This window comes from Benincasa hispida, chromosome 9 (assembly GCF_027475165.1).
Source record: "Benincasa hispida cultivar pf3 chromosome 9, pf3_genome.v1.1, whole genome shotgun sequence".
Taxonomy (NCBI): domain Eukaryota; kingdom Viridiplantae; phylum Streptophyta; class Magnoliopsida; order Cucurbitales; family Cucurbitaceae; genus Benincasa; species Benincasa hispida.
This window is the reverse complement of record NC_143486.1, coordinates 5,241,166-5,254,398: the sequence shown is the minus strand read 5'-3', so window position 1 is coordinate 5,254,398 and position 13,233 is coordinate 5,241,166. Positions and strand designations below refer to the sequence as shown.

General features: G+C 35.4%; 2 protein-coding genes across 2 annotated transcripts; both read left to right on the top strand.

Annotated features, from left to right (window-relative positions):
• Positions 1-4,646: 4,646 nt before the first annotated feature.
• LOC120087001 (WD repeat protein) lies at positions 4,647-8,231 on the top strand. Its single transcript, XM_039043843.2, has 8 exons — positions 4,647-4,943; positions 5,153-5,399; positions 5,532-5,594; positions 5,794-5,927; positions 6,199-6,236; positions 6,326-6,371; positions 6,810-6,974; positions 7,720-8,231. Exons 1-8 carry the CDS (start codon positions 4,808-4,810, stop codon positions 7,896-7,898), a joined length of 1,008 nt encoding a protein of 335 aa, XP_038899771.1. The 5' UTR covers positions 4,647-4,807; the 3' UTR covers positions 7,899-8,231.
• Positions 8,232-10,315: 2,084 nt separating this feature from the next.
• Positions 10,316-12,704, top strand: LOC120087000 (exocyst complex component EXO70A1-like). The gene has a single exon (XM_039043842.2). It carries the CDS (start codon positions 10,488-10,490, stop codon positions 12,492-12,494), a length of 2,007 nt encoding a protein of 668 aa, XP_038899770.1. The 5' UTR covers positions 10,316-10,487; the 3' UTR covers positions 12,495-12,704.
• Positions 12,705-13,233: the final 529 nt, after the last annotated feature.

The window sequence follows — 13,233 nt, the reverse complement described above, 5'->3', positions numbered from 1 at the left end:
CTCCTATCCATTGCCTCATATTATGATTATGAGATATGGATAATGAATGTCAAGACTGCTTTTCTGAATGATGATCTTGAGGAGACCATTTATGGTGTAGCCCGGGGGATTCATAGTGCCAAGGTCAAGAGCAAAAAGTTTGCAAGCTGAATAGGTCCATTTATGAATTGAAACAAGCATCTCAATCTTGGAACATAAGGATTGATACTGCAATAAAATCTTATGACTTTGATCAAAATGTTGATGAGCCTTGTATCTACAAGAAAATCATCAACAATTCAGTACTTTTCCTAGTGTTATATGTAGACGATATCCTACTCATTGGGAATGAAGTAGGCTTACTGACTTCAGTTAAGAACTGGCTAGCGACCCAATTCCAAATAAAAGATTTGAAAGAGACCCAGTTTGTTCTTGGGATTTAGATCTTTCGGAATCGAAAGAACAAAATTCTAGCACAATCTCAAGCATCGTACATTGACAAGATGTTGATCAAGTACTCGATGCTAAACTACAAGAGGGACCTATTTCCTTTTCGGGACGGAGTTACATTGTCTAAGGAACAATGTCCTAAGACACCTCAAGCGGTTAAGAAAATGAGATGGGTCCCCTATGCATCTGTAGTTGGCAGTTTGATGTATGTGATGTTATGTACTAGACCTGACATCTGCTACGCAGTGGGGATAATCAGTAGATGTCAGTCTAATCCAGGACAGGGTCATTGGACAGCCATCAAGAACATCTTCAAGTATCTTCGGAGAACGAGAGACTACATGTTTGTGTATGGTTCTCAGGATTTGATCCTTATAGGATATACAAACTCTGATTTTCAGACTGATAAGGATTCTCGAAAATCCACTTTAGGATTAGTGTTTACTTTTAAGAATGAGTTGTAGTATGGCGAAGCACCAAGTAGGGGTGCATCGCGGACTCCACCATGGAGACTGAGTATGTAGCGACTTGTGAAGCTGCTAAGAAGGCCGTTTGGCTTAGGAAGTTCCTGACTGATCTGGAAGTTGTTCCAGATATGTCTAGGTCCATCACCCTTTATTGTGATAATAGTGGTGTTGTGGCGAATTCCAGCGAGCCTCGGATTCATAAACGCGACAAGCATATTGAGTATAAATACCATATCATCTGAGAGATTGTGCATCGAGGGGACATGATTGTCACGAAGACAGCTTCGAAGCACAATGTTGCTAATCCTTTTACGAAGGCCCTCACGACTACAGTGTTTAAAGGTCACCTGTAGAGTATGGGTCTATAGGACAGACCACAGCTGGACTAGGGCAAGTGAGAGATCTTGTACTAGGCGTTTGTGCCTTAGTTTATTGTTTCGTGTACTTGTAATTTGCTTACTTGCACACCCCATTAGCTTTAGGACAAGTGGGAGATTATTGGGATTGATGCCCTAAATCTCGTAAGGTCTTATAGTTTGTAAACACTTGTATGAACAAACATTTTGTGATATATAATATATGATATTCTATTCACTTCAGTCTATGAAATATTTGATATTTTAGTTACATTAACCATAAACTAATAAACTAAGATCCATAGTTATCATTGTAACTTAAACATGTATGTGGAGACATACAAGTGGATCGTGTTTTAAGTGATAACCTAAATGGTCTGTAGTATATGGATAAGGAGGGATACCTTATCCTGGTGACACTACGAGTGTGGCCCACTTTGTAGGTGTTACAAATGTTATAAAGTACTTCAAATGATCTGATCCTGATCATTCATGTATTAGACGTGCGAACAGAGATATTCTATACAAAGGAGTTTGTATAAGACCAGACTACAGAATGTTTAGTATCGTTATATAATGTCGTTCATAATTGATACTTTCATTTCACTAGAATGACCACAGGTAACAAGACCTTAATCCTGAGTGAGTCGTGAACTTCTGTTTATGAGGGTGGTCATTTGATTTGCATGGGTGAGAATGGCCAGATCACTGACTCAACAAACCTACCATTTTGGGGATTCGTCTGATTGGAGAGCTAGGAACTCATCTACACAAGATGGAATTCACTCCTTCCCCGATACAGGGGTAAGTAGATAAATTGCTCCCTTAAGGGTTGATTCTGGGGCTTGAACAATGTGGCACCACACCCCCTGTTGACCCAAGAAGTGTTTAATCATAGTGAGACTATGATCTATTGTTCATTAGAGGAATCATTGGTACTTAAGAAGTTAGATGTAACTACAGGGGCAAAACGGTAAATTGGCCGAACTGTACTTACAAGCGATTTGTAGAGGAGGAAATTAACCTCTAAACAAGAAGAAGGTAAAATGGCTAAGTATAAGGGTTACGATGAACTCAATTATGATGCAATGATGATATGCGATAATGTTAAGTTAAATATTATGTTAAGCTCTGAAGGGAGCTATTGATACTAACCAAGGGACCTCTTCTTATTACAAGGAAGATGCTAGTAGGAGAGGCTTACAGACTCCTTGGATAAGTAGCTTAAGACAGTGAGTGACAAGTTTTAATAAATGTTTTCCAAAGACAGTTTTATGGATGTTTCGCATAGGCAGTTTACATGAAGTTTTCATATTGTATTTTAATGGACGTATGCTTTTAATTAATGTTGATCGTATGATCCATGTTTCAAAAGATGAAGATATTTATGAATTTAGCATGCGATTTTTAGTACGCCTATGCCATGTTTTATAGCATGTTATAGTTTAATCAAGGAATTTTATAAGTATGCCTATTGTTTTAGAAGACACCATGTGATGATATTGAAACTATAAGGAATGTTTTAAATGAATATATATTCTGCCATGTGCATAAATGTTTTGTGGCTTGTATGGACCCTACTCCAATGTTGGTAACGAAGGTACGGTAAGGTACCCAGATTTCAGTTATGCTAGGAATCCTTGACACTGAAGGTATGGTAAGGTGGTCAGGACCCAGTTCATTTTTACGTGCACGTATGACTATATTATTGACGTTGATGAGATCAAGCAAAATGGCTCTCTATTAAGGACTGAGCAAAAGGGCTCTCCCACATGTTCAGGCAGTGGAGTAGTGGTGTTTTCCAGAAAGATGTTAATGAGTTTTATTTCAGGATTTTTACGTGATGTATTTTTACGATTCCAGTTTCATTTTCAAAACCCTAACTATGATTTTATAAATGTTCAATGATAAGCATGTTCATGTTACTTATGATTTAAAACATGCTTTATTTAAGATAGTCACACACTGAGCATTTTAAGCTCACTCTTTCATATGTTTTCTTTCTCTAGGTAATGGTCAATGTCTTGAAGCCGAGTAGATCTGCCAGTAATCACTATCCAGAATTTCTCCAGAGAATAGCGTTTAGGTGGTTCACCATGTCTGTTTAACTATGGTTTTGTTTGTACATATCATGGAAATCTGGGTAGAAACTTTGAGACGAGGAATGTAATTATAACATCTATTACTAGTTTAACTGCTATGTGAATGTAAGTGAATAGTAGTTCGGTAGCACATGTGTTATCAAGTTTTAATGAGGTGGTGCTTGAAACAGTTATAGTATTGAAATGTTTATCAGGTTGCAAGGTGCTAAAAGTACATGTTACAGAGTGTAGTTGGATAGTAGTTGTCACAAAAGGGTTGACAATTGTTGTCCTTATATTTCTTCTTGGGTTAAGGGGGTAATCTAAGGAGTGGTGTGACATCATACAATCCCCAAAACACAAACATTGACACATTTGGATAACCCCAATCAAATCAATCAAAAGCATTCAAAACAAAACATGTAGTTTTGGGGTAAAAATATGAAATTTAAAAGGCTTATGGTATGAAAGAAACACTCAAATCTACTGGGAAAAATACAAGACATCAAAGGAATTGTTAGAATCCACCATCTTTTATAGTGTTTTTTTTTTTTGGGTGTAAATACATACCAGCTTTGAAAAGCCATAGTTTTTCTTTCCTTATTGCTAATTAGAAACATCTTTTTATATACCATTTGATTGGTTTCCTATGTATTGGATTTTCAGATTTTAATTATATCAAGGAAATCATCTCTTATCATAAAAAGGAGAGAGAAGAAATGTATGTATTGCACTCACATGGTCTCACATTTAAGTAATTCGACAGTTGTTTTGGTTGGTTGTTAATCGACATTTTTGTTATTCCGATTGGTTGTTAATCAATATTTTTGTTGTTTTGGTAAGTTATTAATCGAAATTTCTGTTGTTCAAAACTACTGGTGTTGCCAACAGGTAACCATTTATCAACTCGTATCTTTCCTATTCTATATTTTAAAGTTTTGAATGATCAAAAGCTATATAAAATATTGATCGGAAAAAAGTTTTACTTGATTGAAAGTATTGGAAGATTAATATTTTAAAAAGTACGAAAGTTTTGTTTATTATAGGGTTTAAAAGTTTATTGGAATCGTCTGGTCTTGTTGAAAGACACTTTGAAAGTATTAGCTTGAAACGTTTGGTTTTAAGTTTTATTTGCTTGAAAGATCTTCAAAAGTATAGTTTGGCAATGATTTAATTTTTTATTTTCAAAAGTTTTGAAAAAAAAATGAATTTCAAAGTGTGATACGAAAACTGTTTTATTTTCATGAATGTTTGTTTCACCTTTGTTTTTTCAAAATGCTTTTAGATGAAGAATCAGTAATAATTTAAGAAGTGAAGTTTGATGTTTCGACGCAGGACGTCAAAGATGCTTATATTAAGATTTTGCATTAGTAGAAGTGTGTAAGTTGTAAAAGTTTCTAATAGTCATCACTCGACTTCACTTGTTTAGCACTAGCAGTAAACCAAATAACCGTAGAATTAGAATCAATAAGGCATGAACAAGATGAAGGCAATGGCAGCTTCGAGTAGTTCTGTTCAGATTTCCCCAGGGACTTGCTGTATCCCATTTCCCCACCAAATCAACACCTTCAACACACCGCGCCGGCGTCTCTGCTTTACGAACTCCAAAGGTCAGTTCATCTTCTTCTCTCTCGTCGAATTGACACCATTGCTTGATTTCACCACTTCCTTGGCCCTCGTATTTCCCGTCAATCAAACCGGAAAATCCATTGGAATGAACTCACAACCTTTTTTTCCAATTAATATTTCTTTCTCCTGTCTACGTTTCAGAATTTCATGTGTTAGATTTCTAAAATTTCTGCCTCTTTTCGTCTCGTAGGGCTGGGAATCGGATGGTACGGATGTGGAATATGTGTACGGTCACCTGGTTGTGTGGTCGTCGCCGCGATAGCGGGAGGGAGGGAGAGGGAGCAAGCATCTTCTGCGTGGGATGAGGAGCCTTACGAATTGCTTCCGAACGGGAAGATACAGTACCTAGATGAACAAGATGTAGTAACCTTTCTAGATCCGCCTAAGGAGCTTATACCATTAGACCTTGCTTCTTATAATCCTGCTGCGTATCTTTGGTAGTAATTTCTTTCAAAACTTTCCCAATTGGCTTCTGTTTGTTTTCATATCATCCATAAATTGATTACAATCACTATAAATTTGTAATGGTCAGTGGTTCTTCTGAAGTATAATTTTTGTATGATTGACAGGAAAAAGATTGAAGATATTCCTGAGGAACGACGTCATAGACTTTTGCAACTCCTAACCCCTAGGTTACACATATGAAGCATTGTAATGCCTGTAGAGTTGTTTGTGCTCTTTCTTCTTCCTCATTAATGCAATTTTTTCTTGATTGGAATATATATTTTTTCTAATTTGGTTGGGAACTATATCAGCAAGAACAGAATTCTAACTTTCAAGTTCTGTTAGGATTTTGGGGATTCTGAAACTAGCAATATAATTATAATGCAGGTGTATATCAAGGGCTTGGGGAATAGCTGGGACACGATATGAGGATCCAAAGTTATTAAAAAAAATGGCATCTAGTTTGTTGCAAAATGAAGATGGCATGGTTCTTGAATACTACTACTGCCTGAAGAGTGGAGGCAAGTAGTTCACTACATGCATAAAATTCCTAGGTTATTGTGTGGAAAGCTTAGAAATTGTGTGTCCTAATTTGTAAGATTCTTTCTCTGTATAAGGAAAATGATCTGATGAAGTACAACTGGACAAGAAAGAGTGAAATTTGTAAAGGGGTGGTGTTTTTTAGGAACTGATTTGATGTTCAAATATTCAAGGTTTTAGTTAATCTTTTTCCTCAAAATTATGATTATATCATGCAAGCCTGACAACTTTGATTTTTAATTTCTTGAATAGGACAAATACCTATTGGTTGGATTAATCGTTTCAAGAAGGTGAAACTTATCAAATCTTTGTCCTCCTTTTCTTCTTTCGAATGTACAGTACAATGGGATCTATCTATTTACATCTCCTTTTTTATTAGGCATTATTTTCTTGCAAGGATGGAAAGACATATGGGCGGATTATTGGTAAAGTCTATTGACCTTTGGAAACTATACGTTCTTCTCCTTTTATGACATTAGTAACTCAGTAAAACGACAGATTTCATGGCATTAAAACACGAATGAAGCCAGCTGATCCATTATCCATTATCCTGTTGACATTTTATAAGTTTATTTCATCCTCGTTTTCTTTGTTCGTAAACATTGGTTAGATAGGACTATTTTGACGTATCACTATATCGATAGGATGTGCATCTGTGTCCTTGAACATGCATGATGAGAAAGATCCAATTGTCACAACCTCATTCCTCTGTCTGTTTGATGTTGTTTTTAGAAAATGAAAACGAATTATTTGATGATCAAACCTTAACATGGATGGTGCCTATTACCTATGTTAGTTCTACTAAGCCACTAAAAATTTCCTTCTGTTTCAATGTTGCTAACATTTTACATTTCACAAATCAGGCATGTCCTTATTGGCTGGATTTGCAAATTCTGTTAGTCCATTGTACTTTGAGGTGAAACAACTTAAGGAAGTGATGTCAACCGAACATCCTTGTGATTTGGCATATGAATTTGGTGATGGGTTGTTCGATATTCATGAATACCCTGCAGGCTTTCCGGCTCCCGGTATGACACCAAAATCATTTTTCATGTCTTTATTCATATTGATGAAACCTCATAAAATGCATTGGTTATTCCATGATACGATTTCAACCCAATCTTATGTTATCTATGCAAGTTAATTGTAACCAGAATATTTTTCTTGAAAGAAATGATAACTGAAAAAACTGTTAGGTTTCCATGCCTCTATTTTTCTCAGGCTCACTATGAAGTTTCAAGGTCTTTGCAACATAAGCTCCATATGTATATGAAGTCTTTAGTGTGTTTCTAGTCATTAGTGTGTTTCTTCATCTTTTTCATCCTATCTTATTTTTTGTGTTGACATTTATGAGTTATTTTCCATCCAATTCCAATCTTTTCTCCGACAAGTGCACGCCTGAGATCAGGTGTTGTGTAACCTTTGAGAGCAACCGACTTTTTGCATTTTAGCACCAAGATTGCACCATTTTGCTTCTAAGGTAGTGGGTTACTCCACGGCACAACGATTTGCAATAAGTCCTATCACTATTTACCATTAGGGACCAAATTAGTGACTTGGGAGATGGTTTGCATCTTTGGAGTTACACTCATGAATTTGCGATTGTGAAGGATGTTCTTCATTTGAGGTTATAAATACCCTTGTTACGTACATTTCACAATTTGCGACATTTCATTTATCACGCGCCATGCTTCTCTTTGGTTTTCCAAATTTTTGATACTCTGTGTATTTATCGTTATTTATTACTATTATTATTATTTTTTCATCTTGCAGCCAAGCATCTATATCCTTTCAACGATCAGGTTGTAGTATATGTTCGATATCTCGGACCCGGAGTGTTAGTTGGCCAGGCATGGCAAGAAGGAAAAGCTCTGGAACAGGTGCCACGGAAATTATGTGCTGAAATATTGATGATCAAAGACTACAGTGAAAGTCCAGTCCAGAAGCAATAGCTGATGGATTTTATTCAACTCTTCCTTTTAAGAAAAGTAAAGATGCATTTTTGTAATTCATAGGTAAAAGATAATCCATTGACAACTCTGAAGTATTAGGTTTGTATGAAAAGTGTATTCAAGAACAAGCGGTGAAGGTGAAGGAGACCCTGACTGTAAATATAATTAACTAGGATAAAGACGCTGATCTGCCTGAAATATGGAGACCCTGACTGTAAATATAATTAACTTGGATAAAGACGCTGATCTGCCTGAAATATGGAGCTATAGTCAGGCTTCGAGTCAAAATTGCTTTAAGCAGAAATGAAAAAAATCACATGTAACATTAATTCACCTTCCATTTTCCTTTTGTTATGCTAAAAATAATAACTTTTTCAATAGAGAACAAAATAGTAATTGAGAAGGTCACTTGAATTTGAAATTGCCAGGGTTGCCCGGTTGGCTGATTTAGTTGGCTCAAGATTCATCCTCGAACTCTGGCAGTTCTGTAATTGTCGGATGCTTAGGACTTGTTTGGTAGGAAATCTGAAAATTGAAAATTGAAAACAAGGGATTCAATAAAGGTAAAGCTGTATTTCATGTTTTTTTTATAGCATATTCAGAAATTGAATTCTGATTTAAATACTTGTTTAAAAATGTATTTGATATTATATTTATAAATCATAAAATAGCTATAATTATCCACTAAATATTATTCGACAATAAATTGTTTTTAATTTATTATGTTTTATGTTAAAAAAGATTTATATAATTTATAATACATTACCTAATGCATAATTTAATTTAAATTATGCTTAGTGTTTTCCACAAGGCATAAACTAAAGGCAGGATATGTTTGTTTTTTAGGCTGCCGAGGATTTGTTGTTTTCTGCTCAACTAACATCGACTACCTTAGGTCTCTTTAAGTTCTCTATGTTCTGTTTCGGTAATTACATTTTCAATTCAAATATCACTCTAAAAACATACACAACATCGAGATTCTTTTTTCTGCCACTGACCACAATAAATATGATCATCTAATCATCTAATCATTATTAACCACGCTTTCTTCCCTTCGTGGATTCCCATGTTGATTCAACAGACAAAATATTTATAGGTAAAGTACTGAATTTGGGCTATATGCCTTGTATGTTGCGCACCAACTTGAATATACCCAAATGACTAAAGGCATATAGTTTGAATCTACTCAAAAACGATATATATATATATATATATATATTATTTTTTTAAAAAAATCCTATAGTTCTAAAATTTCAATTTTGACTTCCGGCTTAATGTCAAGTTAGTCCTCACAGTTTCAAAACTTATCTTTTTCCATTCCTAGGATTTGAGTATAGCTTCAATTGGATCTATATATGGTTTGGTCAAATCTATTGTTTATTCTATTAAACAACCGACGTACCTAACTTGAGCATAGTTGAACTAAAGGGTCAAATATATCCACTTCACTCTTGTTGAACTGAAAAAAACGAGGCTACCATGTTTTATTTACATCCAATGAGTTGATGTGGCCTCGCTATATTAGATACAAAAAATGAGTAGGTGTTTGGATAGGTAAAAGATAATTTAAGGATGATTTATGAGGCTTAACTACTTATAAAGATTAAACTGAAACTTCTAAAATCAACAACCAAAACTAAATAGAAAAATTGAAACTTTTAAAACTATACAAACAACCATATGAGCCAATATTGTAATTTAAATATATACCTTTTTAATTTGTTCATATAATTTTTAGAAAGTTTTCTAAATTTTCATGGGTTCTAATAGTTTCATAATATTGTACTGAGGCTCCAAAATCCCTGTTGTAATTGGTATCCAATCATACCATAGGAGAGATCTCTAGCAAAGTAGAAACATAAATGAGTTTAAAGAAGCCACGAACTTTGTACTTCAGCATTGATTTCTGATGAGTCATTATCAAAACAGTAAAATAGAATAACTTTAACATGAAGTGTTTTACCCTTCTCTTTTCAAGTGGAGTTAACTCTAGAAGTTTCTGACTCGCATGCTGAGGTCATAATGTCATTGAATTTTAAATCATTCTCCAGGAAAATAGTAGCAGAACAGTTTATACTATTTTATCAATTACCAGCTGAATTCTTAGGTTGACCAAGTCAAATGTTGAAAATCAGGTGGGCAGGACGAAATTAATTCATATACTCAGAGTGTTTTATGAATGAAGGGATTATTATAAACATTCTTTGACATTAATCTCTTTTAGGAGTTTTCTCATGGGTGGTTGGTTGCTGCTTCAGTTTCTTTTATGTCTCTAACCAGATGAATAGAAATTTCTTAAGTTTGAAGACTGATTTCTTTACTTTTACATGCACAGACAAAAGGTAGTTGATCAGAACTTGTATCCTACGGTGGGTGAGAGATTTTGCACTGTTTATTTTTCGCAAGTGAGGTTTGGTTTGAAATGGCAGCCTTTTTATTTCCCAGATTGTTAAGTTTGGTGAAGAAAAAGTGAAAGAAGTGACATTGAAGAAACCAGACAACAATTTTTTAACTCAAATCAGCAGGGAAAAAAAAAAGTTAGACAATATATAAGCTCAAGTGGTAGTTGAACCTGTTATTCCATTGTCAATGGACGAGATGGAAGCCACTGGGAAGCTTGTTGCAGCTAGACAGCTCTTGAAAACTGGCCTTGAAAGGTCAAGAGATGTTGCATTTAAATTGGCCAATGCTGGACCAAGATTGAGAGACAAGGCTCAAAGGCTCGCAAATTTGGAAGCCAAGCTCGTTCAGATTCAGAAATGTAATTCTTTTGCTGTTGGCGATCAGATAGATCATGCCATTGGGCTTGCAACTGCGCTTCTTAATGTTTTCAACACTGTTTCTGAACTTCAGAACTCACTCATGGCCGATTCTTGTTCTCAACTCTCCAATTACCTCTCCATCATGAAACGATTTGAAGAAGCACTTGAATTTCTTGCTGATAATTGCTACCTTACAATTCAATGGTTGGATGGAATTGTTCGGTTTATTGAAGACAACGCAATTGTCAATGATCAACGTCTTCTCAATGTCAAAAACTCATTGGCAATTCTTCGTGAGTTGCAGACAGTTGAGAACAATGCTCGTATTAATGGAGGGCCTCTTGATTTTGCATTGAACAAGCTTGAATTTGAGTTCAAGAGGTTATTGAGAGACCATAGCGTCTCTCTTCATCTTGCTTCACCTGAAAACCAAGGCTTCATTGGTTTCTCACTATTGCAAGAATCTGTAGTTCAAGAATTACAGTCAATTCTTACTAGACTGAAAGCCAACGATCGAACTGAAAACTGCATATTGATATACGTCGAAGTTCGAAGTTCGAATGCTGAACTGAGTTTAAGAAATCTTGGTTTGGATTATCTTGAAACGTCAGTCGATGACTTGAGCAACATGCAGAGCATTGAAGATCATATCAACAGATGGAGCAAGCATCTTGAGCTTGCTGTGAAGCATTTATATGAGCCTGAATGTAAACTCTGCAATGATATATTTGAGAAGATCGAATCCGAAGTTGGGACCAGATGTTTCGCTAAGATTGCATCACAATCTGGATTTATCTCTCTCCTTCAATTTGGGAGGAAAGTCACCCAAACAAAGAAGGATCCCATCAAGCTCTTAAACCTATTAGACATTTTCTTGGTTCTAGACAACCTAAGGATAGACGTTAACAAGTTGTTTGGTGGGAAAGCTTGCACAGAGATTCAAGCCATAACAAGGGATCTCGTAAAACGAGTTGTAAACGGCATATGCGAGGTTTTCTCGGAACTTCCAGTCCAAATTGAGTTGCAAAGACAGAGTACTCCTCCAGTAGATGGTGGCATTCCAAGCTTGGTAAGCTTTGTCACTGATTACTGCAACAAGCTACTTGGGAACCATTACAAACCAATCCTAAACCAGATTTTAATCATCCATCAAAGCTGGGAGCAAGAGACATGTCAAGAGAATCTTCTAGAGAACCAGATTTATCTAATCATAAAAGAACTTGCCTTAAATCTAGATACATGGGCAAAAGCATACCAAGATATGTCAAAGTCCTACTATTTCATGATGAACAATCACTGCCATTTTAGCAATCTAAAAGGTTCAAAACTAGGCGAAATGATGGGAGATGAATGGTTAAACGCACACAACCAATACAAGGAATATTACGCAGCACTTTACCTTAAAGAAAGCTGGGGAGAGCTTCTCAGCCTTCTAAATCAAAAGGGTGAGCTTCCATTTGAAGGCGAGAAATGGGAAGATAATGATCTGTTGAAGAAAAGGGTAAAAAAGTTCTCTCAGGCATTTGAACAAACATGTAAAAGGCAATCGAAATGGGTAATTTCAGATGAGGGGTTGAGAGAGAGAATTTGCATGCTTTTAGTGCAGGCGATTGTGCCAGTTTATTTAAGAAATTTTGAGGCTTTGATCGAACAAGATCAAGGCGCAGCAAAGTATTTGAAATATACTGCAGAGAGTATGGGGAGTATGATCAGCTCTTTGTTTCGCCCAAAGTCGAGTATGCAAATAAGCAGTGGTCAGACCCATACTCGCTTCATTACCAAAATTAAGAGCCTTGTTACTAATCAGTTTCGTGCGTCTGTCACTGCTATATGACTTTATATCTTTTAGTCTCATTAAATATTTAAATGCATGTAAATGACATAAATTACTGTTAAATTAAAGTAATTTACTTGCAAATCTAACTTGCATGCATACCTCATCGGTAATTGTACTTGGTGGATATTTAAATTCTCATATCCCACTTGTTGTACTTAAAATATAGTAAAAACCTGAAATTTCAATTTACTCGATTGATTAGAGCACATATCATCAACAAGAGGTCGAAAGTTCGAATCCTCCATTCTCACTTGTTGTTTAACTTAAAAAATGATCATTCTACCGGTTGCTAATTGAAAAATAATTGTTTGTATTTCCATGGGTGTACTAGAATTTGGTATTTTGAACTATTCTAAATAAGGACTTGAATTTTTTATAGTTGGAGCAATAGTTATTTGGTTGAAATGTGCTTGGACAACCTCTTATGTAATATTCCGTTAGAATTATCTACTTACAAAAGCTTGAAGTTTGATGCATTAACTCATTTCATTGTGATGACTTGACTATTGGAATTGAATTGAGTCTTTCAAGCATTATATTTAATATTATACATTATAAAACAATACGAACAATGTACTAACCTTTCATGACCTTTTCGAAGAATGTAAGCGAGCTTATCTTTTTGTTATAAGTTCGTGGTGACGGTGGTTAGCTAAAGTAGTTGCTACAAAAAATACTTTAAGACCCATTTGATATGCAAATTGTTTTATATTTTCTTAATCTATTGCGTTCAACG